We start from the raw sequence: 27,816 nt of genomic DNA on the forward strand, positions 1-27,816 counted from the left end.
TATGTCCGTGCGCCTGTGGGCGTCTGCCTGCGAGTGTGTGCACATGTGACTATGCGTGTGCGTCTGCCCGTGAGCGTGTGTGTATGAATGTGTGCGCGCCTCTGTGTGCGGGCACCTGCCTGGGAGTGTGCTCCGCGTGCCCGCGCGTGTGCCCGCGTGCGCAGGGGGCCGAGCCTCCCCGCGCGGACACGCGCTCGCCCGCTCGCTCCCTCCCTCCCGGGCGGGGCGGGGCGGGGCGGGGCGCTGCAGCAGCAGGAGCCGCCGGGGCAGCGGAATCAAAACAAGCGGGACCCGCCTCCCGCCCCTCGCCCGCGGCCGCGCTCCGCTCCGCTGCCCCGCCATGATCCGCGGGCCGCGGTAGCCGGCGGAGGGCGCGGCGCGGGGCGATGCCGAACCAGAAGAGCAGCAAGGGCAGGAAGAACAAGCGCGCCAACAGCAGCGGCGACGAGCAGGAAAATGGAGCCGCGGCGGCGGCTGCAGCGGGAGCCGGATCCGGGCCCGGGGCCGGGGCGGCGGCAGCAGGAGGGGCGGCGGCGGCGGCGGCCGGGGGAGCGGCGGCGGCGGCGGCAGTAGCAGCTCCGGCGGCGGCGCTGGGCAGCGGGGCGGCGGCGGCGGCGGCGCTGGGCGGCGGGGCGGCGGCCGCGGGGGCCGCGGTGGGCGGCGCCGGCCCCGGGGACGTCAAGCCGGGTGAGCGGGTCCGCGGGAGCCTCCGGGGGCCGCCTCGGGCCCAGCCCGCTGCGCCAGGCCCGGCCGCGGCCTGGGCTGCTTGGCAGCGCGGCGGGCGGGCGGTGGGCTCGCTGTCCTAGCAGGGGGGGCTTGCACGGAACGGGGAGCAGCCCCCGGGCGCTTCCTCGCGCTGAGCACTCCCACAGCACCCAGCGCGGGCAGGGGTGAAGCGGGCGGCTGACAGGAAGGGTGCCCAAAAACGGTCATTTAAAGAAATTATTGTTATCTTTATCTCTGGTGGAGGGGGCCCGATACCAAAAGTTTGCCTGGGGGTGTCTGAGAGTGACCTGGTGCAGCACCCAGTGTGTTTGGCACTGCCCACACTCCCACAGCACCAAGGGCTGGACACAGGCATGGGCAAACCAGGCGGCCACCTGGGCCCCCAAAACAGGGCCTGAGAATGGGGAAAATGATGATGATTATTATCATTGTCGTTGGTGGGAGGGGGGCCCAATACTAAGTCTGTCTGGGGCCACCAGGGGGCTAGGTACAGCGCTGACAGCACCCAGTGGGTTTGGCATGAGCCCCTGGGGATTTGTTTTGCTCACTGGTGGCAGGTGTTGCTCCTGACAAGTTCAGGGCTGGTGGCAGGGAGGGGGTGGTCTGTGTTGAGCACCTGGTGTGAGTTGCTGCTGCAGGTGGGCCTGGTAGGTGGTTTTGGGGGTGTGGGTCTAAGGACATAGGGGAGGTATCCAGGTTGTACCTGTTTTGGTCTAGAGCACCGGTTCCCAAACTGACAGGTCATGCCTAACCACTTTAAAATGATACAACCTTCAGTACCACCAGCCAATCATCTAAAGTAATTATAAGAAATCTGTTAACACATACCACTGACAGGTTGTCTGCATGCCACTGGTGGTACCTGTACCACAGGTTGGGAACTGCCGAGGCAAAAGGAATCAAAACTTATGGTCTTTTATGAGACCAACTAGATATTTGGGGGAAAAAAAAAAGTCTTGATTTGCAAGCTATTATTATTTCTTTAGCACAGGCACCCTTCCTGAGGCACAGGAGATTGCAAAGATTGTAAAAGTTCTCCTAGGTAGAAATGAAAATTCATGTTTAAGGACATAGGCAGACAAGGTTCTTTGGGTAGATATGTCTTTTATTAGACCAACTAAATAGTTGGAAAAATGGGTCCTTGCAGGCGTTCGGATACAAAGGCCCTTCTTCAGGCGCAGGGAGAGTCTGCTGGTGTTATGTGTTTTCTGGATGGATAGAAGCTATGTATGTAAAAATGCAGGTCTGTGAAAATGAAAATGTGTGGCAGTGAGGATCAGAGGGGGTGAGAGAGGATGGGTGCAAGACACGTAGGTGGACTGGGGGGAAGAGGGATCCGTGACCTGGTGATAGGATGTAGCTGGTAAAGTGTAGAGCGGTTACTGGGGGTTATCAGGTGGTAGGCAACCTTGTCTGGGTAGCTGATATTACCCGTGGCTTTGTCCCATCACAAAGCCTTTTGGGGGTCCTTCCATGAGTGTTGCATTTTTTTAATTTTTTTTTAATTTTGATTTTTTTTTACCTCAGCCTTGAGAGAGACCTGGTCCTCTCAAGACTTTCGGTGGCACTGATGTTTTAAGCTTGCGGGTCATGTTTTATTTCTTCAGATACCCGATGTGCAGCTCATAGACCTCCATCTAGTACTGCAGTAACTGTCATCAGAAGAAGTAGGCAGACGGGGTTTTTTGGGTAAACGTGATACCTTTTGTTAGACCAACTAGATGGTTGGAAAAATTGTTCTTTGCAAGCTTTCGGGCACAAGCATGCAAAGAACAATTTTTCCAACTATTTAGTTAGTCTAATAAAAGGTATCACATTTACCCAAAGAACCTTGTCTGCTTACGTCCTTAGACCAACACGGCTACAACCAACAACCCTAAAGCATCAGAAGAAGCAGGCAGCCAGCCCCTTGATTAGTCTCCAGCCATTGCTGTGATTAAAAGGAATTATTAACGCCAGCAACTCATTGCTCATACCCTTGCTGTGGTAGAGGCTTACGGGAAGACCACGTATCAAAGTAAATATTGGGAATATTATGTGACGAGCTATGGGATTGCCTGCAGTCAAAACTTGACGGGCTGAAAATACCCATCGGGGTTTAATAGTAGAAATCCTCACTGAGTGGTGAATCCTTGTTGAACATAAAAACTGGTGGCATCCTCTCCTTCCCTGCTTAGAAGTTTTATTTTTGATTCAGAATATTTGTTTTCATGAAGAATTTCTAAATTAATGTAAGTCACAACTAAAGAGATGGAGTCCTAGCTTATTGCAAAATGGCAAATGATGAGAAATTTTGGAAGAGATGTATAATCATACATGCAGACTGGCTCTTAGGGTGATGTTTTTGCCTGAAGCCATTTCTGTGCTATATATTTTGACTCGGAGCAGTATGTTGTTTTCTTGTGGGAACCTTGTCATTTGCAGTTTCTTTGGAGAATGACAGTTTTTAGGTCCTTTAAATGAGCAGTTCAGGATTCTCCATATCCCAGGCTAGTTAGGTATGTTTGTGTTTGATTGGAAACAAGGCCTCAAATTGTATTCACTTCTCAGATCTGCAAAGAACCCCATGCAGAGCCATAGAAAGTCAAAGTTAGGGTATTAGGGCTTTCCCTAGCCTTTTTCTGTACCCTGAAGAATGGGGGCAGTAGATGCAATTGGACTGAGACCTTTCCTTGACAGTTTTGCATGGCTGTAGTCATTCAGTAAAAATGTCAAGGATCTTGCTGCAATAATATGTGAATCTAGAGGTATTATTCTGTGTTTATTCCTGAGGAATATTGTGTGTTGATTAATTACAAACCTTTTCATCTTGCTAGGTCTTTGTCAGGGGTGTGTATGCGTGTGTGTACGAAGACTATTGTTTACACAAAACTATACAGAATATAATTGGAAGTTCCCATATTTTGGTTAGATAAAGGATGGGAGGGAATGAAAAACGAACTGAAGTTACAGAATTTTTAGAACCGTTAACCTTGATTATCATATTGTGAAATAATGCAGGGTTTTGCTGCCATGATAGAGAATGAACAGGGCCTCTGCCTTGGAAAGGAGAATTGTTGGGTTTTTTGCTTAAAAGAGAAAGTAGTATGTGTGTGTGTGTGGTGGGAAGGGTGGGGGTGGAAAGACTCCTATTTTTCCTCTCTCTCCCCAGCAGAACCATTGTGACACTAGAAGGAAACATTGTAAACAAGTGTGTTTGCATAGGGAAATGAGACCCTATTTCTTGGGCAGATTCCTGTTGAATACAATGGCAATTCTGAGTTATAAAATGATAGCAGTATCAACCCCCAGCTGGACAGATATTCTTTTTTTATAAATATATGCCTGATTGTGCCGTGCATTTCACATATACTTACTTTGTTTAATCTGGTTTCTGAGTAGTCCTTTTGGAAAGCCATACTGAGAAGTTCCTTTGAACTATATTTTTTTCTTTACGACTTCAGTGCTTGTAGAATGTTAGACTCTGACAGCTCTGGAGACCAAAGTCCTCTTTTGCACAGCAGAACGTGCAGCATTGGGTTGGCAATTACTCTGAGTATCCTGTTAACGTGCCTCATTCCTGTCTTGACAAGGTAACAAGTTTTCATCCAACTATAGTACCAATTATGATGGTAGCTTTTATTATATGGCCTCTAATCTCTCTCTTTGATTATGTGGCCTCTATTATTGTTCTTTTATAATGGGCTCCCAAAGAGTCATCTGATCATCCTTCCTAGGTTGTACTTCAGCATTTTTGCCCAGATCATTTGATTTGGGTTTAAATTGCTGCCTTTAAAATATGTGAATTTCATTTGAAACTGTAGTTTAAGCATGTCCCTGGAAAAGTAGTGTTACCACAGCTGAAACGTTTATCAGAGATGATGCATTATTTCCTGATACAGGTTGTTTTGCTGCAGTGAATTTTGAGAACGTTTTCAATTACCCTACATTAATATAATAGCATAACATAATTTAGTTCTTCCCCTGCATTAAATGTCTGTTGCATGCAAACTGAATGAAAAGAACATTCAGTTGAAGAGGTACAAAATGCCAGAGTTAAGGTTGCCTTGACTGGCATCCTTGTGCCTATTCGGTATGATAATTTAATAGTATGGTCACATGCTATTATTTCCCTTCCCCATGGGACCACTGCCTCATTTAGCAAAATTGGTAGTTAGGCATTTAAAAAAAAATTCTCTATAGTGCATTTCCTTATGGTCTTTTTTGTATTCCTTTCATTGAATTTTAAATTAACATTTGTATAAAATGAACTTCACAATCAGCTTGTGCAGCAAGGTGGTATTATCTCCATTTTACCTTGGGGAAGCCTGAAATTTAAAGCCAAAACTGAGAATCTGAATCTCATGTTGGGAATCAAGAGAATGAGGAACAAAATGGTAAGATGTCTCTTCCTTTTATTCAGGGACCTCTTGAAGAAAATCTCCCACTGATTCAGTAGCCTTTGGCTCAGTTTTGGAGTTGGAATAGACTTGGAGCTTTGTGGAGTGGTGGAACTTCATGGGAGAAGCAGGGGGAGATTCCAGTGCTCTGGGATGGCATTCTGCTTCTTTAACCATGTGACAACATGCCTTTTTCTTCCTGCAGTCCCAGGTTCACATAACTTCCAACTTTATACACTGTTTTTTGGGGTTTTTTTTCCTTTGAAGGTAAATAACTCACCTTGCACAGGCCTATTCCCAGGGGACTCTGGAGTCTCAAGTTTCTCCCCACTGTGCTGCCTCCTGCCCCAAAATATAGACCTAGGGGATAGCTCCCATCCTAGCAAGCCTCAATTCCACTGCCTTGTTCCACTGGAGCATCAGTTCCACAAGGATCAGTTCTGCTGGATCTTCCAGCTGCAGTGAAGGAATCTCACTTTGGGTTAGGGAAGAAATTGCCTGGAAATCACTCTTTCCACAGGCAATCAGTCAGGAGATGCACAACAAAAGGATTTACTATAAAAACAGAACAAGCATAAGAAATCAGTAACCACGTGCTGAGATAAACAGGGATATAAGACTAAAGAAAAAAAATAAAATACCAGAATATTGAACTGTTCTTACTTTGCACCTTAAATCCAAGGATGCAGTTCCTAGCTAGCTTCACGGGTCTAAATACAGACCCTGCCTCTGACCTTTCCCGTCAGGGCTTCCTGCATCTTTTGCTCTTCCCAGCTTCTATGGCTAGAGGACACCCCCCGCCCCCTTCTGCGCGCACACGCACACACACGCACACTTGTTCAAAGGAAGACTGAAGACAAAGTCATGCTTTTGAGGTAGGCTTAAGTACTTTTGCTAGTCTGGTTATTAACATACTCACCCCTGTGTTTCTAGGTATGCCAGTAATTCCTGACTCTCAAAGGTGCATATTTACTAGATTACAAAATTGCATCTTTTTTAGAAATGTAGATGTGCTAATGCAATATCCCTCTCTCCCCCAAGATAGTTTTGACTAGCCAGGTGTCAGGCTTCTGCCTCTTCTTTGAAAATGTAAATTTCTCACTGCCTGACCAGATCTTGGCTTTCCTGTGCCTGCATTCCACATTGGACCAGTAAACAACCCCAGTCAACTGCTAATTATCAGCCATTAACTTTTCTAAGTGTGAACAGTTGAGGGCTGCTCAAGTTAATCCCTGCCTTACTGACACAACCTGGCTGTGATTCATCAGTAATACATTTTATATCAAATACTCTAAGGCAGGCAGGTATGAGAACAATAAAACTGTGAACACAGCTGTGCCCTAGCTACAGTTAGATTTAAACACCACAAGAGTGAGCCTAATTTAGGAGAATATCCTAATGCATGCCGCATGGTGACCCCGCAGAAGTAACTTTGTCTTGCGGTGAATCTGTTATACTAGCTTCTACAACAATTAGGAGTGACCTGAAGAAGAATGCACCACATTTGAAAGCTTTGTCTAAGTCTATCCCCAATCATACAGTTGGTCCAATAAAAGATATTACCCCCAACAATTCTTTCTTCTTTTACATCCTGGACCATCAACATCACTTCTATGCCACTACACACACTGATGCCTGCAATGCATGTAGTGATGCCTGGAACATTTAGATCCACCATGTAGAACTCTACTTCTTGCTTTAACACAGTAGCTGATGGCAATAATTGGTGGTTGTTCTCCTCTACGAGCACCAGCCCTGGAGGAAGATGAGATGCGATGTGCCAGTAGGTTGTATAGTTATTTGTTGAGAGCAAAGGAATGGTGAAGCACTGAGGTCTTGTGTTCTGTTTTGGGTCTGAGATAAATATTTAGTAGTCACAGGCCATTTGGTCTCCATTTCTCCATACTTGAGCCTGACCTCCTTTTGCCTCATCCCCTCCAGTGTGGGCATGTCTCCTTATAAGGAGCTTCTCCAAATTAGTTTCCTTAGTTGGTCATAGCATTGCTGCCCTCCCCACTGTAGGTTATATTGTATCTGCCTGGCTTCCAATTCTAGTCTCCTTAGCCTGCAGCCCCCAGGTTCCTTATCTCTCTACTGTCTCCTGCTTGCCTCCTCACACTCAGCTTTTCCATCAGATTGGTTCTTTCTCCCAGCTGCCTCCTCACTGGTAGGAGCAGTGACAGCACAGGAGAAAGTGGGCCCTTGCTCTTTAATTTTTGGACCCAGTATCTGTAGTTGAGGGTTCATCTCAAGCAGGTAAATTGATGTAAAAATACAGCTTGGTTGGTCTATTCCAGCATCTTAATATGTTAGCTGTCATATGGTAAAGCATCCCTAACAGATATATCCTTAAATTGCAGAACAGCAGAATTGCTAGAAGTTGGCGGAATGTAATTACCTAACTTTGAATTTTGGCCAAGACACTGGGTTTAAGTATGCTCTTAGGAAGGCTAACATTTGGATAGTTAGTGATCAGGATCTTGGTTTTGGGTTTCACTTAGGTCTACATTTTCTAACAACGGTAGTTTCCTTTTCCCTTGCAGAAGCCTTGTTCTAGTACAGGCCTTGTAGACAGTTCTCTCATGTCATTGCAACCACTTCCTGAAGCACCTACGTTTTGTGTCATGCAAGTAACAATCTACTGTAACCCTGCTTAATTTGAGAGATGCATTTGGGGCCTATGCTGTAAAATGGCATAGCTAAAAATATAATGCCATACTTATTAACTGTAAGTGAGATAGGGCAGAAGGGCATGCACTTAGGTTATTAGTTAATGTATTGTAATGTGCAAGGTCAGTGGCATGTTTTGAATATTTCTTGGTGTTATTTACCCACTCTGAGTTCTTCATTGGAACTGTTATGTGGCTACTTTTAAATTCATTTCAAATCAGATAGTATTTTATTCTTTTTATACAAGAAAAATAAGTTATTAATACTGATATTAAAACTGCATACTGTCATTTTAACTTAAACAATGATGAAATAAATAAGCAGTCCTTGAAGTATATTACAGTATCCACATGTGAAATCTCTCCAGCTAAGTTAAGTTCAGGTTTAAAATTAGATACCTATTTTAAAGGTTTAATTTAAAATAAAGTGGCCGGCTGTTTTATCTTGACTCTACAAATTCTTAAAGACTTTTATTTACTTTCAATTAAAAATACTAGAAGGGAGAAAATATTTTTAAAATTTGTGATTCTAATTTTGGTAGTTGTGATATGTTTTATTAGACCAACTGAGTAGTTGGAAAAAAGTTCTTGGCAAGCTTTCGGGTGTAGTCACCCTTCTTCAGGCATGTGGACTCTATACCTGAAGAAGGGTGACTGCACCTGAAAGCTTGCCAAGAATGTTTTTCCAGCTACCCAGCTGGTCTAATAAAAGAGCACATCTACTCAAAGACCCTTGCCTGCCTATGTCCTTAGACCAACATTGCTACAACCAAAAACCCAGCTGATTCTAGTTTTGTAACTAGAAAAATGAGACTAGAGATGACCAAGATCTTCTGAAAGGTGTAACTGGTCAACAATTAAGATTCAAAAACTGATTATATTGTGGGGACAAAGCAGTTAAGGAAATTTCACATAATTTGCCAATAGAATGGTAGAATTTTGTAAAGAGTATGACATAATTCATGTTTAATTTGCACACTATCAGATATTCTGAGATGTGCATAACTCTAATTCCAACTTGGTACTTGGGTACTTTGTATAAGAAGCCTCTTATTAAATACAAGTTGAGTAGGCCGTACGCACAATTAAGATAGTTTTAGGTCAGAGTCTGACTCGGGGTTGGCAACTCCTGGCACATGTCAGTGTGGCATGTGAAGGCATTTTGCTTGGCATGTGCACCTTGGGCAGATGGCAGGGAAGTCGCCGGGGCTGTGCTGCCACAACAAGGATTGGGCCCCTTGCAGCTCCTCTGTCACCCACCCCTGGCACGGCAACGTCCTACAAGTCAAGGTTGTGGGTGTTTATGGCACTCTGCCCAAAACATTGCTGATCTCTGATCTAACTTCTAACAAGCTACTAAAACATTATTCTTGTGCTTCATACTTCTGTTATGTTCTACTAATCAGCTTGGTGAACATAGCTATTATCTATACTAGAGTACTTCATTTTTACAGGGCAAAAAGAAATCCTTTTGTATTTGGGGTACTTACTTTAGGAAGTAACTCTTAAACTGTGCAGTTGCTTGTTTGTGTCAGGAAGATTCATATGCTACAAATGTATGCCAGTGGAAGCATACATATAGTGTTTCTCAATAAAGTAACTATTGTCCTTTTGTGTAAGACAAGTGAACACACCCTGCCCTCTGTATCATCTGTGATCTTTTTTTAAAATTTTTTCTATCAGAATGGTTAACCATGTGTTTGAGTGTGCATTTTATCTTCATCATTGAATTCCTTTAAAGTAAGTTAGACCATATCTGTATAAATAAAAGGTGATGGTCTGACTCTGTATTGCATTTCTCTTTGAGAGAGGTTTTTAAAATCAGATAACTTCTTTGCACCCGCATACTTGAGATCTTCCTCCTTACGCTTGTAGGTAAGAGTGACAAAACTGTTACTGGGTACTGGAGGCTTGTATAAATGCTGTCTCTGGACTCCTTTACAGCCTTGCATATAGAAACATGCTGGTTTGCATGCTTAATATTCATGGATGTTGGATTCATCCTTGCTTGTTCATGCCTGTGGCACAAATTAGACAAAAAAAAAAAGAAGCAATTTGTCCAAAATTGAACTAAAAGTTTCAATTATTGAAGTGCTGAGAGATTTTGCTTACTCTCCCCCTACGGGCCTCTTTCTTTCCTCCTCTTCCCACTGCTGTTGATATTGGGAGCTGATGGTCAGCATCTTACAGATTTCCTCCTATATAGGAAAGTGTGTGGGATTTGTGATCTTAAAAAGGCACCTGAATTACAACAACTCTCTCTCTCTCTCTCTCTCTCTCTCTCTCTCTCTCTCTCTCTCATATATATATATATATCTTCTAATTAGTCATAGTAGAAATTCAGGGCAACAGAAGCATAGAACCTTTGAGGAAATAGTTAAATTCACAACTGGAAGTTCAAATGCAGAAGGTTGGCTCCATTCTGACTATAAGACTAACCAGCGCTGGAGTTTCATGGTTCGTACGGTGCAGAGCCCTGGAAACAGGATGCATTTAGGCTGTTGTAATATTCTTGAAACATGTCATAAGAAAGTGCATCTTCCGTTAGGCTGAGAGAGAGAGAAAGGGAAAATACTTCTGCTGCAGTGAATGCAAATTCAGTTCTTTGTCCCAGCAATGAGTGGTGTTCTTCAAAAGGGGATTCTCTGGAGGAGGACAAGATACCATTAGCACTGACTTTCTTGAGGTGTCTTTTGGGAAAGGGCTGCTTTGGTTTGCACTGGAAGCTGCAGATGGATTTTAAGAGAGACTAGCTAGGGAGTGTGGTCTGCAACCCCAACCATTAGGAATGTTTAGACCCTGGCCTTTGGGCCAAATCTGTTTCATGGAGTCATGGCATTCAGCCTGCAGGGCTCCCCATGGCTCAGGAAATTTGGCAGCAGAGGGGTGGTGGCACTTGACACTACCAACCTTCCCCTGTTGCAAAATTTCCAAGCCCCACACAGCTGGATCAGCCTGGATGAGGCTCTTTTTGTGCAGCTACAATTGGGCCTGGGTTGAGCCTTCCACTTGGTTGAGCTGGATGGGGACCACTGGCTGAATCTTGTCCATGGGGCAGAAACATTAGGCATCACTGCTATATACCACTTCTTCAACCAAAGCACTCAAGAGTGGCCTATATGGCCCCAAAACTGATGTCTCATGCTGAAAAAGAGGTGGCAAACACCTTGTGCCATCTCCTATTTTGTTTGTTCTCCCCATCAGACTTTTTGCTGTTGGACTGGGGTGGTTAGTAAATGCTGGCATTGACCTTGAGTGAATCTGAACTGCATTTGTTCCTCAAATTTAAGAATGAGTTATTTCATAATGTAGCCTTTTACTTAAGGTTCTCCTTTCTTCACTTCAGAAGTTAGAATTTTGTGTTAATAGTGTGAAATATCTTTGGGGAAAGACTAGAACCGGTTACTACTGATCCTTTGCTGGGGTGTCTGTTGGGAAAAGCACTAAGAGTTTAGTAAACTGTTAGAGCAGTAGCATTGTAATTTACATTAATATTAAAGGTATTTTTCCTCCCTGAGATGTGGGGGTTGATTTACTGAAGGGCTTCAAATTTTTAAAGGCTGTGGGAAGCATGAACAGGGAATGTAATGATTAAATGATATCTTCTCACAGCAGTGTGGCATGTGGGCAGAGCAAGCCAGGCAAGGTTTAATGCATGTACACATGCACACACCAGTTATAGGGGTCATTTTCTGAGTTAGCCAGATTTAGCTGGAGAAGACTTCTAGGGTGTCTGACACAAGAAGAGCAGTTAATATGCACATACATAGCTTGTTTTGTAGTTGTTCGAATGCACAGTGTGCTGTCCCAGATGTCTTGGCATAAGCAGTTTTGGCACCATACCACACCTAAGCCTGTTAAGCTGGTTCCAGTGGCCTTATAGGAGCCCAAAACCAAGGAGCTGTTAATCTGGCCTGGTGACTGTGTGGGAGATCCTAGTGACAGCAGAAACCATCTCCCATTCTCTCTGTCTCCCTGAATGGGTGGTGTTCTCAGTGTCCAGACAGGGCTTCTACCAAGTAGTCAGCAGCAAGTGAGTCCATATGTTCTGAAAACTGTGACAAGTGTTGCATATGTTGCACTTTGGTGATCAGCTTGCATCTGATGTTGGTGTTCAGTAGGCCCAGTAATCTATACCATTTTTTGGCTTCATCGTTTGTGAGGATTTTCATGGTATGATTAATGTGTGGCTGCTGGTCTGGTGTGGACAGAATTTCATCAAACTGGGGCATGGCATTTATTATCTGGGTCACAGCAAGCCCTGAATTATGTCGTATTTGAGCATTGACTCCTTACCTGTATTCTGCCAGTTTGTTCAGGAGATGGTCTTTTTTTAATCTTCTAAGCTACTTGAGCCATGTCGAGTTTGCATGCAAGTAGGAAAGCTGGCTTTGACTCATCTGTCAACCACTTACCATGCAAAAAGATGACTTGATTTGACTAGGAGAATCAGTTGCCAGAAGAACTCTTTTAGGAAGAGCTCTTGACATCTTGTACAGCAGACCTGTGTGCCCAATTGTGTTGTAGGCTGTCACAGGATGTTTTTCTTTTCTTCTGCAGTTCATTTTCAGCATGCATAGTGAGCACTAGCACTTGGTCACGTTTGCTTCAACTTGGTCAAAATCTGCTTGATCAGATCACATGTGTTGTTTTGCCATCAGTGTAACTACGTCTCTAGCTTTTCACTATATGTGTACGATGCAAAACATAAAAGGTTCACTGACTTTTCTGCTTAAGAAGTTGTAGGAGTCCTGGCAATGCATTGTCTGGTGATGCATTGCTTTCTTTTTATTGATTTTTATTTATTTATTTTTTTGTGCATTTCTTTTTCTTAGAGAATGATTGGAAAATTTGTCATGGCTGAGCTGGGTTGGGGGAGGGGGGGTGTTTCTTACGTTTAATACCACTCTTCTATTTGATTGAATCCCCCCTCCAAAAGTTTTTATTTTCTTTAGCAATGAGGTATTTGTATTACAGCACTGTTCGGAAAGTCCTTTTATAGCTGTGTATGTGGTGAATTTTGTGCTGCTCCAAATTTTTGAAGGCCTGCTCATGCTTCCTTCTAGATCTTGACATGTCTATTGCTGGGAAGAAGCCACAGAATGTTCTTCAGGAGGTATTCAGGATCTCTAGTTGGTAGGGGTGCACTGATAAAGATTTTTGGGCTGATACCGATTTGATTCTCCAATATGCTAGGAGAGCAGCATCCGGCTGGTAAATCTGTTTTGGGGAGGGACGGGGGACAGGCGTGGGGAGGAGGGGCAGATGGAGGCCCCCATGGTGAGGTAGAGAATGGGTCTAGGGCAGAGGCAGGTACTGGGGCAGGTGCTGTTTGGGCAGGGCATGGCATAGGGTGGAGCTGCAAGTGGCTTGTTCAGAGAAGGGGGGCGGCTCCCCCCACTGCATGCACCCCCAGAGGAGGCATGGGGAGCATGTTCCTCAGATCTGTGCATGGGGTAAGGGTGGGCTGCCTGCTGCAGGTTGGGGCTGGGGGCAGTGCTGGGCTCTTCCTGGTGGGGTGGCTTGGACCAGGGCTGTGTTTGGTGTAGGCGGCAGCAGCACTGGGAGGGGGAGGTATGGGAGAGCTACAGGGAATTTTGGGGTGGCTGTAGCCTACTGTAGCTTCCCTTCCTGGTGCCACCTGCCCCAAGCGCAGCCTCAACCCAACCCCCATGCTGAGAAGAGCCCAAAACTTCCCCCAGCCCGCAGCAGGCAGCCCACCCTCACCCTGTGCACAGATCTGGCGGCCACATGGCCATGCCTCCCCCAGGGGTGGGAGATGCCCCCACCACTCCTCCAGGACAAGCTGCTCGCAGCTCTGTCCTGTGCCTTGCCCCGCCGTGGCTGGGCAGTACCTTCCCCTGCCCTTGCCCCAGCCCAACTCCCTCCCTCACCATGGGGGCCTCAGTCTGCCCTGTACCCCTTCCCCCACACAGGCTTACCCACCAGACGCTGCTTTCCAAGCTGCTGTGTTGCTTTCCTGGCCACTTGCATGCTGCAGCTGTGCACATTCATGCAACATTTATTGGTAACATTATTGGCCACATCAGCCAAAAAAAACCTGATTGCCAATAATGTCAATTTCCCTTTTATCATTGTTGATACAATATGGACCGATATGGACCGATGTATCGGTGCACCTCTACTAGTTGGTAGTTAGTTATTTGTGAATCTGTGATTGTACTGTTTAAAGAGCTCTGTAAGTTCTTCCTTTAGATGTGATCTAGAAGTTTTTTGTTTTTTTTTCCACAGGATTAAAAATTACTTTGGTGAACATGTATGCTTGAGTATGTTGAGATGTTGAGGAGGGTGCATGCTAGATGTTGGTTAGTGAGCTTAGTGCAACTATCCTGTTCTGTCTTTCCTTAGTTTCTGACATGGTGTTCAGCTAGTGGTCACCATACATGTGACTAGACTGATGTGGATGAGAATGGAGATAGGTTGCTTGTGGGGGAAACTTCCAAGGCCCTGCAGGTGACAGAGAGTGGTCCCAGCACTTCTCTATATGATTATGAGATCAGGTGAGTAGAACTGTTCCAGCAGGTAGAGTGAAGTGTTATTTGTTACTCACGGTTGTGTTGGAGCTTGTTGACGGAGTCTGTGTTTGCAAGGTTGAAACCTGTTTGATCCATTTCTCCTCAGCCTTGCGTGGCTATTAAAATTGCAGCATAAATAGTGGGATGGTGGAGTAGCACAGGATAGGATTCATTAAGGGACTTGGAAACATTTGCAATTTCAAATTAACTTATCCTTGTGATGTAATTAGAGGTAGGGTTGAAATAGTCATTTCTCCATGTCAGCCATATTTTTCGTGCAAGTTGTAGTTTGAGACTTAAACCAACTGGCAGCAAGATAATTAAGATGGAGATCCTGAAGGCAGATGAAGTTGGGAGAAAATGCTGTTGAGAACAGAATATTTTGCAACTGACAAGCCCTTGACAAACTGTAGAGAAGGTCCAAAGTTTATACCATTTCCTTGACCTGGTGCAGGTCCACAGTAGCCAGAATCCACTGGATTTGGTTAATTACCATTTGATGGAAACCAAAACTGCAACAGGGTACATTTTACGTCATTTAAATATGGAAGTGGGAGAGATTCCTTATATATATTTGTTGCTCTGTTTTTTCACAGTAGAAACATGTTAATAAGCTTTCATCAAGGATGATTGCTTTAAATTGCCGATTTTAATCACCAGCTTTTATTGTAGTTTAAGTATGTAGAAACTGAGTTCAGTGTAAACCAGTTTTCAGTCATTTTTTTGTTTCCAATTGCAAAGTTAATTCAGATTGTTTAGTGTGAAAACCAAAACATGCTTCATTTAAGCAATGAGTTATTTGGGCTTAGTATAACATTGTGAATAAAAGTAATATTTATGACTGTTGTCTGGTACCTTACTAGATCCTCTCTTTTACATCTGTTTGAAAGATATACCAAATAAAATTACTACATCAGCAGATAGAAATCACAGTAGCTAGAAGCATATCCATGATGTAGCAAAACTCGCTAAGGTGATCAGTGGACACTTGCTTCAAATAGCTTCATCATTTGAATCCCTTTGTTTACTGACATACAGCTACATCCAGACCTAGAAGACGTTTTTGTTAGTTTAACATTTTTTTAAATGTTTCAACTTTAAGTTACCCTTTGCTTCTCCTTCAAAGCTGTAGGGGGAGTTTTAGGTAGGCAAAAAAGCCATGTAAGTTTATATACAGCCAGTATCTGTAAATTTTGCCTACGGAAAAAAATCTACAACTAAAAAGATGATATAGGCACATGCAAGCATTCACTGACCTTGCCAGTCAGTTAATTCAGAAATGGAGATGATCCATCCATCTCTAAGTGCATGTTAGCTACTAAAATTATAATACTGAACTGTTAAATAAGTGCATGATTAGACAGTTACTTGGAGCAGATTTATGTTGATAAAAAGCTGCTTTTGGCTATTGGTGTCTTGCTGTGGACACTTTGCATGTCTGAAGTCCCATCCATTCTCTATCTCATTATTACATTATCAATCTTGGAGTCAGTTCACAAGATGCATAATGGAAGGTCAGAGCCATACATTTTTATCCCAGAATTGTGTCTGTGTGCACTGCCATTGACAGACGGGCAGGATGGGAGCCCTTGGTTTGTAAGGTAAATCTTTAGTGTGCATGAATAATTAGAATTTTCATCTATAATTTTATTTCGTAGTCGCATTTAAGTTTGGCAAAAAACGCTTCAGACATGTACGTGTCAAGTTTGAGTTCTAAAGCAAACCCATTTGAGCTTAATGTGGTAAATGTCCCTGGCCAGTTGTGTTCTCTTTTTTAATATTTAGCTTCTGATAAGTTAACTGTAGCATTGCCTTCACATTTCTATAATTGAGATGGATAGATAGATAGATAGATATAAAACATTTTTTAAACTTAAATGTCAGAAGATATCAGCATTACTTTCAGTGCTCCTTTTCCTTCATCCTTCAATGGAATTGAAATTTAGCAATAAAACTCAGATATTCAGTGTATACTTCAGGGGGGAAAAAAGAAAGGGTACTTCTAACAGCCCTGCTATTTTTAGGGTTGAGGATGAAGAGGGATAATAAAGCAGAAAAGAGGGCAAACTCCATCCAGATTTCATGATGGATAAAACAGTAACAAAAAGGCACACAACCAGATTAAAAAAGAATATCTTCTTGGCAATTTACCTTTAAAATATTCCCTTTCCCTCAGCTGTAATCTTATTCTATACAAACAGCAACAACAGTAGTGAACAAGTTGACTGGCAGCCTTCTGTATAAATCATGGTTTGGTTTTTTTTTGTTTTTTTTTTTTTAAGCACTTATTAATCCAGTTTTGTTATTGGAGGCTGGTCAGACCTTTCTTCCCCTTTTAGGCCATTGAGACAGAATCCAAGGACCAGACTGAGTCCATGTTTGGTGCCTTGATGGCTTTGGTTATATATGCATCTGGGAATTGAACCCTGGTCTCCTGTGTGGCAGACAAGTATTTTACCATTGACCCACAACAGTGGGTAGGCTCCTTTATATGATTATACATAATCTATTTATTTTGCATCCAGTAAACTGGAGGTACTGTGTGAGGGTTTTTTTTTTGCAGGGGGGTGGGAGCGGGTCAAAGAAAGCATTTCATTAGCTTTAATGGTAACTATTATACTGGTATTAAGAAACAGAGTTAATGCTTATATTCTGTTCCAAAGGGTGTTCTAATAAGAAAAAAAAAAAATCCCCAAACCTGAGATCTTTGTTAAAATTAAAAAAGCCTTTAAATTATAGGCATTTATGGTTGTATTTATATGCACAGATGTTTGAGCATTTTAAATTTTGGGGGTGGGTGAGTGGACTTTTAGTCTCCTCTTCTCTTAGGAATGGTATTAAGAAAACTGCATCCAAGTACAAATGAGTGCTGGGAATGTGTGAGTGAGTGGTTTGGTTTTTTTTTTTAGTAATTTTTTTTATCACTTATTCAGCATCAGGTTTATGATGATGTGCCTTTGATGGTTTAACTTTAATTGGCCCCTCTGAGATAAATTGAATGTTATTGCTTTAGATGCTATAATTAAATTACACTTCCAAATATCAGGCAACAGTATCTTAAAGTTTTAACTGCTTGCCATATAGCCAGGAGAAGAAAAACATCTACTTAGGAGTTGCTTGACATGGCGTGATATGGTTGTAACTGACTGGAAGGGGACAATAATAAATAAGTAGCAAGGGTGGGAGAAGCTGTGTGAACTGGGAAACTGGCAGTTTTTGGCTCAAGGCAGATAAGTTGTCATCGTTTCTCATCGTGGTCTTCAAAATATATGCTCAACAATACTCAGTAGCAGCTTAAAGAGAAGTCATAGTAATTGGTGTCGGCCCAAACACTATTTATTGAAGAGTAACCACCTGAAAACACAAAACAAAAGCTTACAGTATTCTTTCTGGGCTGTTCGAAAGTCTAGATTAGTGGTGATCAACCTCCAGCCCATGGGCTGGATCTGGCCTGTGGAGCTGTCTCATTAGGCACAGGGAGATTCCCCTAAGTTCAGAAATTTGGTGGTGGGGGAGCAGCATTAATTGCAAGTAATGCTGCCACCTCTCCTGTGTTACCAAATTTTTGGACCTGTGGGGAACTTGCAGTCTGAATGACATGGTCCCATATGCACGATTGCACTGCCATGCAGTTGCTCTGCAGCTGGACCTGGTGTGCATTGTCGGGCCAGCACGTGGTGTTGTGCTGCAGCCCTGTCCAGTGCATGGGGTTGGGCTGGTGCCTGGGGTTGTGCTGCAGCCAGATCATGCTGATGGACTGACCGTATGCACTGACCCCAAGCTGGGTCTAACCTGAGGGCCAGCCCCTCATGTAGCATCTGGTCCACAGAGCTGAAGAGTTGCTTTAGAGTTTAGACAACTAGTAAGATAATAGATTTAATTCTAGCAGGGTGAACTTCTTAAATAGTGCCAGAGGAATACCCTGGTTCCTCCCTCTGATGCTAGCTATACTATCCAGGAGGACCTGTTTCCTTCTCCCCTTAGCTTACTTTGCATATGAATGTTAGATGCATTCTGAAATGAAGCATGTCATTCTTTGTCAATTCAGAGAGAAGAGTTTGGAAAAAAAAACATGGTGAAACTGTATTAGTCCAGTTCTTGATAGAAAGGTAACTGTAGGAGAGAATCCCACTGTAATCTCCACCCTTGTTGGCACGGAGAACAGAGAGGTAAATGATTGACATAGTTTGGAGACTATTGCCTGTAGAGGTGGATCTCTTCACCGGGTTGAGATGGACCAATAGGAGGATTTTCCCCCTGCCATTTTTTGCATACCTTCCCTCCCCGCCCTACCTTGAATAGTCGAATGGGACACTGCAAGCATCCAGTTACACAGATGTTTAGGATCTGATCTTGCAAGGACTTTGCATGATCACTGGTTTCTTATCCTTTGCTGAAGTCTATCAGTTTGTAAAACCTTGAGGGTAGATAAATTGGAAATTATGGTGGCTTTTTTACTTGTCTGAGAACCTGCCCTAGCATCTGCTTTCGCTCTCTCAAATATAAGCTGCTTGTTTTTCAAAAGCTCTTCCCAGCTTAACTCTACCTTGTCATCTCTTGTTAATTACCAGAGGGTCAGTTTCTACCTCTGATCAGCCATGAAGCCAGCCTCCATTGCTTACACACTTATTGGAAAATTTAATACCCTTGTGTTTTCTCCTGTACTGCCACAGAGTCATTCCCCATAGCATCTGCCTTATTTGTTCCTCTCCAAATCCTTCTTGAAATGTTTCCTTTGGTATTGTGCCTACAGATTCATGACAACAGGTGTGCCAGGGCCTGCTTTCACGACTGACTGTAACATTTCCCATGTTATCATTGTTTTCTTGTGCTTCTGTCTGCATCTCATCTCTCATCTTGTATTTATAAACTCTTTGGGTCAAGGGCCACCTTTGTTCTGTGTTTGCAGCTAGCATAATCTTTGCCCATGATTAGTGCTCTTCAGCATGAAAGTAAAGTGAACGTTAAGTAACAGGCCTTGTCCTGCCAAGTGATACACACACAAGTAACAAATATACAAATAACGAATTGCACAGAGGGTAAGTTTATTATTAATATATTTGTTTTATGTTCCACAGAAGCACCTTGTGCTACTCCACTGATATGTAGTTTTGGAAGGCCTGTTGACCTTGAAAAGGATGACTACCAGAAGGTTATATGCAACAATGAACATTGCCCTTACAGCACCTGGATGCACCTTCAGTGTTTTTATGAGTGGGAAAGCAGCATTCTTGTCCAGTTTAATTGTATTGGCAGAGCAAGGAGTTGGAATGAAAAACAGTGTCGCCAGAACATGTGGACAAAGAAAGGATATGATCTTGCTTTTCGCTTTTGCTCCTGCCGATGTGGACAGGGCCACTTAAAGAAAGATACTGATTGGTACCAAGTGAAACGCATGCAGGATGACAAGAAGAAAAAGTCTGTGGCAGAGAAGAGCACAGGAAGGTCCATGGGAGAGTCTGCAGAAGATGCTAAAAAGGGCAGGCCTAGTAACAAGCCACAGAAAGGTTTAAGTCATGATATTCAGCGAAGGCATTCAATGGACAGACAGAACTCTCAAGAGAAAGGTGTAGTTAGTGGGGGCTATGCTGTTCGTTCTCCCTGTGGCTCTCCTGGCCAGTCCCCTCCTACAGGCTACTCCATTCTTGCCCCTGCACATTTCAGTGGTCCCCGTTCTTCACGCTATTTAGGAGAATTTTTAAAAAACGCCATTCACCTGGAACCACACAAAAAGAATATGGCTGGTGGCGGGATGTTCAGAAATGCCCATTTTGATTATGGGGCAGCTGGGCTGCAAGCACATAGGTCAGGACATTTTGATGCGCCTGTGCAATTTTTGAGGAGGCTTGATCTATCTGAACTTCTCACTCACATCCCAAGGCATAAACTGAATACTTTCCATGTTCGGATGGAAGATGATGCCCAAGTGGGTCAAGGAGAGGACCTTCGGAAGTTTATTCTTGCAGCACTTAGTGCCAGCCACAGAAATGTTGTAAATTGTGCGCTGTGCCACAGAACATTGCCAGTGTTTGAACAGTTCCCACTTGTGGATGGAACCCTGTTTCTTAGTCCGTCGCGACACGATGAAATTGAATATGATGTTCCCTGTCACCTTCAAGGTACAGGTTGTCTGTCCGTTGTGTGTGATCTCTCATTAAAAGATGGAAATGCTTTCTGTGCATTTCAGATGTCTCCCCGGGCAGTGTTTTAAAAGTAATTATGTAAAGTCTAAATTCACATTCATGTGACTGGTTGAGATCTGAAACAATATTTAGAAAGAAAAGGTCTAAACACTGATTTACCTTGTTGCTTCTGCATTTAGCATTTAGTTTTTTTTTTTTACAAGCAAGGAATTTGCCTTTAGGGTTCTAGTGCAGTATGTAAAGGTTTTTAGCCAGTATGTGCACACTGGCTTGCTTGCTTTGAGTCTGAGACAAAATCATGAATTTGGACTTGAAAGTTAAGATTATTGCTGCAGCACAGAATAGGGATTTGAAGTTAAATAGGTACTGTGGGAGTCAAGCATGCCACTTCTTGGGTGGCTATATGTTCTGTTTTCTCATTTATAGCTTGTTATATCCCACACTTAAGTTATAATACTCTTTTATCTAAGATCCTTTTTATTTAACAGATAATGAGGTGTATTTAAAACTTTTGCATCTGTCGCAAAGCCACGTCTATGCTAACAATATTGTTTTTATAATACCTACTGTACTTCAGAGGAAAACTAGTGATAGATAAAAGGCAAATGAACTAAGGTTCATAACATAAACTACCATAAACCAGTATTTTCTCCTTGTTACATGTACATGATAATGAAGTCACCTTTTAGTTTTGATGGATTTACCAGATTGAGTTGGCTCCAGTGTATATAATCTCCCTGATCTAGCAAGTGTGGCGTATAAATCTGACAAAATCAATAAAAGAAGTAAACTCTAATGAGGTTATGTTACAAATCAAAATGCTTATTGCCATTTTGGAGAAAGGTGCAGTATGGTTGTGCTTTTGCCAGTACTGTGTTTTGGCAACAGTGAATGTATTGTCACTTACTAAGGACAGTTTGAAACTCTGCCTAACATAACTATTACTTAAAAAAATAAAAAAATAAAAAAAAAATAAAAAAATATATATATATTACTTTACATTCCAAGTGTTTGGTAAATTTGTGGAAATCCTGGCTCAGAAGACAGGATCTACATAATTCATTGCTTTTTTTTTCTCCTCTTTTTTCCTTATTTTCAGTAGATTGGTTTGTTACTGAAAGATATTTTTTTTTTAGTGGATGTTTAGAATTGTAGGTAAATGTCATTGTTTTTACGGTAGTATTTTCTTCATGGGTTAAACAAATAATAATTGTTTCTTTTTCGGTGGGCATGTTAGAGGTCAGGTGTTTGGTTTTATATTTTTGATGAGGAATGTCAAATGGTTAGTGGAGAATGAAGTAATGAAGTATTTCTGCTTTGGAGCAGCAGCTAATATGCCCAAAGTTACTTTCTGAGAAAAAAATAATATTGTCATGCACACAAAGCTTTGTAAATGCATGGAATTATTTGAAGACTCTAATTCCAGGTGTTCACTTAGGCTATGAGATTTAAACACTTCTTTGGATGGGGAATGCTTTTGCTAATTTGAAATAACTACAGTTTTATGTGTTCATAGTTAAAAATAATTGGGAGATTAATTGGTTTTCAAAGGGTTTTGTTCTCCATTTCTCTAAGAAGGTTGCTTCAAAAAATATTAATTTAACTGCGGTAGACTGATCAGATGTGTTTTTGGCTTCTCTGCATTTTGGGTATGTTAACTGAGTTTTCAAAGTGGCTGCTGCACACATATTGATTATATGAATTATGCATACATCCAACACCTTCTTGCTTAAGATCATAGACTGTCATGAAAAGTGCGTAAGCACAACCCACAATTCTTTTGTAGTTGGTATTTATAATTGTATTAGTTTTACATTGTCTTGCATACCAGTAATGAAAAATGTGGTGATAATTTTTTATTTATATAGCATGTGGGCCCAGAGAGTGGAGCATTGGCTATTAAACTAGACGTCAGATCAAAACACTGAATACCAGAAATGTATGTGGAGTTTTTTATATTTTGATCTGGATTTGCTTCTTGGAACAAGTCATTAGTAAGAATCATATAAAAGTTTTTATGGCTTAACTATTCAGTTATAAGGTCTGAACTGCTTGGCTCCATGGGAATTCACCCCATAGGGTGATAAGAATTCAGAATATGATTGGAGGGTAGGGAGATTCTTTAAAGTTAAAATAAGGTAGAATGTATTGAGTCAGCTGTGTACATAAATGTAAAAATCTGAAAACATAATATGTAGTAAAGATTATTTACTCACACCTTAAAGTGAACTGCTGAACAAAACCAAAATTTTCAGTTTTGCTTTCTGTTTTGCTTGTTCCTCATGTTAGCAATGTCAGGTCCTTACTTCTCCCTCCTTAGAAGAACATGGTAAGATGAATATCTGCAGATTGAACTGGCCAGTTATAACATTTCCTTCTTGAGGTGGGAACCGAGGAAGGGCAAAATATTACTTTTGGAGCATAGTTGAATATATTGTTTGCTGTGACTGTTCTTTCCATCATTTGATATTGTGTTAATAACTTTTAGTAAAGAGAGGATTAAGGACCTGACATCCCTGCGGCTGTTTTGTTGGGATTTTTTTTTTTGTAAAGGGGTTTTTTTTTTTGATCTCTTTTGAATATACTTTGGGCCAAGCTCTATTAAATTTAATAGAGAAGCATTTTTTAATAAGGTATGATTTGTATTGCAACAAACAGCAAATAGCATGTTAAAGGAAATGTCTGTTTTGATCTTTTGACAATATGTCCTTTCCTTAAGAAATGTGTTTCCTGTCCACAGGAAGGCTTATGCACCTTTATGCTGTTTGTGTAGACTGCTTAGAAGGAGTTCACAAAATCATCTGCATTAAGTGCAAGTCCCGATGGGATGGAAGTTGGCACCAGCTGGGAACTATGTATACCTACGATATTCTGGCGGCTTCTCCCTGTTGTCAGGTCAGTATTATGCATAACAAGGCTTGCAAGGAGAAGTTCCAACTGGTAAGTGAAACTGATGGGTGTTTTAAATTTTCCTTCCTTCCTCTTCCTCCAGAAAAACAGATGGCCTACAAGCACACGCCAGTGTTATTTAGGATGTCAGACTAATACTGTAATGGTCCTTCATAGTTTTAAATGGTGAAATTATAAAGCACTGAGGTGTATAATAATAGAACTTAAAATTGGGGAACTGTTAGTTGATAGAACCGTAACTGTTAGTTCATTTATTTAAACATTATTTAAATATATTAACCCTTAATACTCAGATTGAATAAGCACTACAGAGTATCTCATGCACCTCTAGTTTTTGCATTAGTGTTTACTTTAATATTATCTTTGACTTTAATAGTATCTTAATAGCACCATGGTAGTTACTGCAAACAGTGTCAAATTAGTTTAGACAACTAAAAGTCTCTAAATACGCCTTTATCAAGGGGTAGTCATAGCAGAAAGGTAGAGATAATAGGAAGTCTTAAAGGAGCTCCCCCTCACTCCTTTTTGTTTAACTTTGGAATGTGTGTGTATATTTGAAATAATACCACATTTTGAAAGAACTTCTTTTTGATATGTATAACAGCAGCCCAGTTTGTAGGATTTTCCTTACATAGGAAAATCTCATGCCATGTTGTTGCAGATTAACATGTGATTGATTATTGATGAGAATGCTTCGCAGTTCACAGCATCAAGCCTCAAGAGGCTTTTCAAAATTGTCACAATGGCAGTAGCTCATTGGCATATTGCTTAAGTATATACTAAGGGTGAGCTAAATTGTATGCAAGTTGCATTGAGCTGCCGGTGTGAGTGGAGGGGCTCAATGGAACTGTTACTTAGACAGAAAAGAAAATAGAAAAAAATAGGTCCTTTCAGTTCAATATGTAGCTCTATTGCATTCATATCCAAGGATACATAGACTGGTTTCATCACAATGGAAGAAAAAATAGTTTTTTTTTAATTCAGTATTTAATTACTTTTCTTGTGCACTCACTTTATAAGACTTTCCAGTTTCTAGATGTTATTAATGCTAAGTACCACAAATTCTTGGCTCTACCTAAAACATGAAAGGGGACGGTCCCTGCCCTGAAGACCTTTGCATGATGAGAAGAGACTGTCCGCTCATCATGCAAATGTGCATTGACTTCCTATATATTTAACTTTAAAATTTCCATATACATGTGGGCAAGTACCCAAAGGGGCAGAGTTAAGAGTTGCTTTGTAAATTAATTCTGAACTGATTTTCTACTTCTCAGCTAAATAATTCAGTACCTTGTTCCAAAAAATCCCAGAGCACTTCACGAACTATATAAGCAGCATTATTATAATATAGCCACTGTAAGGATGGAAGCTAACAAGCTGGCTGACACAAGGAGGTTGAGGGGCACTGGAGGAGGGAAAATTGACCACAGTGACTTATACATGTACTTTCCATCAGGGAATGCTTTAGGACAGGGGTCGGCAACCCCTGGCACGCGTGCCATTAGTGGCTCGCAGAGACGTTTTCCTGGCATGTCGGGAGGCACGCAAAGAAATTGTTGTTTTTTTTTTTTAAAGTTGCTGCTCTGGGCTCTCCTGTGTAGCCACAAGTCATAGCACCGTGGCAGGCACCAGGGCGGAGCCAGAAGAACACAGGCAGGAAGGCTGTCTGTGCTCTACTGCCCCCACCCCGTGCTCCCAGACTGCACCCTCCAGCCTGGCTGGCCCCTGGAGGGGGCTGCCCAGGCAGGCAGACACGCTGTTCCACCTGGGGCAGCACTGAGGTGCCGAGTGCTGGGGCTGGGCATTTGGGACAGGGTCTGGGCAGTGTGGGAGGAGGTACCGTGGGCAAGCCAGCCTGGTCAGGCCCTTAGGAAGGTGGGGGCTGCCCTGGGGCTCTGCGGGCTTGAGCTGTGGTGGGTGGGCAGGTGGGGATGCCTAGTGGCACCCATGGTGGGGCCTGGCCCAGCCCGCGCAGCTCCTCAGGGGTGGGCCACAGCCACCCTGTGCACGTGGGGATGCTGCCTGGCTGGGGCAGGACACTGGGCTCATGGGACTTCCCTCTCTGGGATTGGCCTCCCTGCATGTTGCAGCACAGGCATGGCAGGCCTGTCCCCGGTGCAGGGGCCTGGCCACAGGAGCCCCCGGAGCCTGGAAACAGCCACTACAGCTACCTCAGCCAGCCCAGGTCCCAGCCTTGCCCACCCGCAACTCCCCTCAAGGGGCCAGGGCTAGGGCAGGCACTGCACAGAGCCTCTGCACTGCAGGCTCCCGGCTGGCTTGGCCCTGAGCACCAGCTGCGGCAGCTGTTTCCAGAGCCCAGGGAACAGCCTGTGGCTGCAGCTCTCACTCCCACTCTACCCGGCACACACAGAACCAAGCAGGAGCCCCCTGAGCCCAGTGTCCTGCCCCAGTCAGGCAGCGTCCCTTCGTGGGCAGGGTGGCTGTGCCCCATCCCCGTGGAGCTGCGCAGGTCAGCTGGGCCCCACCTCCGGTGCTGCTGGGCCCCCTGCTGTGGCCCGAGTAGCAAAGCCCTGAGGCAGCCCCTGCTCCTCGCCTGACACCAGCTCTCTATTTACTGTAAAAAAAAAATATATATATATATATATATATATATATAAAAATAAAAAATATGCAACATTAATGATTATTAATAGTATTAAATATGCAGTGCATCCTGCCATGTACCCCCTCCAGCCCAGTTTCGTTTTTGTGGCATTCCGGCACCTTACAAGGTAGACATTGTGGTTTTTTCAGCACTCGGGCCAAAAACCGTTGCCTACCCCTGCTTTAGGATCTCTGGTGTCCTAGCAGAGAAGACAAGACTGATTTATCTATTTATTTATTTATACGTAAAACTATACTAATGCTCTCTTACTTGAATTTCATAGATTTCATAGACATTCGGGCTGGAAGGGACCGCGGAGGATCATTTGAGTCCAGCACTGATATAATAAACCATTTTAATATATACATATAACATAAAAAATATAATAAACAATATATAATTTAAACAATTTATATATTTTTTCCAAGTGAAGATCTAATGAATCTGACACTTTGAGCAGTCATTGTTGCTCTTGACCTGTGGTAGAAGTTCCAAAGTACCCATTAAATTGTGTTTGGGGCTTTATTGTGCATTTTGGACCCTACCTACATGTCATTCCTCTTTCCTTCTATGCTCTGCCTTATGTTTCTTCCGTTCTTATATTTGTCTTCTCCCAACCCCCCTCCACTTTGCTTGCTGTGGTTTTAGCCACCTGCTGCCTTGTACATCCAGTGGCCTGATTTTTTTCACAGCCCAATATCTTCCTTAGACCCACTTATTTTGCCTAGCCATCTGTTCTATTCAGCAATAGTTCTAGCTGTTCTCATCCTGACACTTACTTTTTAATTGCCTCACAGATCTATCCAATTAAAGTAGGGCCTATGTAAATTGGATTTTTTTAAAATGCTTTTATACTATAATAATATCTAGCTCATATGTAAGTTTTCAAAATCTGAAGAAGATTTTAAATTACAATACAATGTATAATACCATATCATGCTACTGAAATATGGTAACCTTTAAATTTGTTAATCCATAAAGATTAAAATGTTGATGTGTAGCACAGTAAGATTATGTTTAAGTATAAACCTAAATAGCATCACAGTAAGAATCTTTAGATTAAGTATGATGTTGCAAGGATTTAAAAATCGTTTACTTTTTCTTTTCTTTAGTGTCTTTTCAAAGTTAAGGTACATAGACAGGAAGAATAATGTGAAGTACATGGGTCTAGTTTAGGAATATAATCGATATAAAAATCAGTATTTATGCATTTAAAGTTGATATGTTGCATATATGTCAAGTAAGAACTTAACTCCCCTTAATTTCTTAGCAGTTAGTTTTCATATAAAAATAGCTCTCATGATGTGTACTAATGGCTTTGGAAGTGACTTCAAGTTCATTAATCAAGTCTGTATAGGTGCATACTTCAAATATGCCATTTGCTTTTTGTTTTTAGACTTGCCAAAATGTAGTTAACTTACAAATTCAAGTATTATATTGCTAAAACGTACATACTGCTTATGCTGGGGACTCTAGCACTGTTTGGAGACTTCCCTAGAATGTACCGTATTTAGTTGGGATGCCCTACTATATGGCCATTGATGAGATTAACTAGAAAGCTATTGATTAGCTGAAGTTTTTTTTTCTCCCAGTTGCTTTGATCGCCACATTATACTTTTTACCAAACTTTAGGACTCACCAAAAAATCAAAAAATGAACATTTCCTTGCCTCTGGCAAGAGGCTTGGTAGCTTTCCCATGAATTGCATGCAGCATAAAATTCCCTAAGTAATTTAGGTTTCTAAAATTTTACGTGATAACGAGTCTGCCAGAAACGTGGACACTCATGCTGTGGCAGCCTGACAAAGGGGAACTTTGAGTGCATTTGGAGAAGGGTTGGTGGGGTTTT

At 42.5% G+C, this 27,816-nt stretch overlaps 1 protein-coding gene across 1 annotated transcript in view; it reads left to right on the forward strand.

The window, feature by feature from the left end:
• Positions 1 to 222: 222 nt before the first annotated feature.
• HECA (hdc homolog, cell cycle regulator) overlaps positions 223 to 27,816 on the forward strand; it is a 33,142-nt gene continuing 5,548 nt past the window's right edge. Inside the window, exons 1-3 of the mRNA XM_059713563.1 lie at positions 223 to 687; positions 19,389 to 20,429; positions 23,194 to 23,348. Coding sequence (XP_059569546.1) covers positions 387 to 687; positions 19,389 to 20,429; positions 23,194 to 23,348 — 1,497 coding nt within the window. The 5' untranslated portion in view covers positions 223 to 386. The remainder of the gene's footprint in view (positions 688 to 19,388; positions 20,430 to 23,193; positions 23,349 to 27,816) is intronic.

Source organism: Alligator mississippiensis, chromosome 1, assembly GCF_030867095.1.
Source record: "Alligator mississippiensis isolate rAllMis1 chromosome 1, rAllMis1, whole genome shotgun sequence".
NCBI lineage: Eukaryota > Metazoa > Chordata > Crocodylia > Alligatoridae > Alligator > Alligator mississippiensis.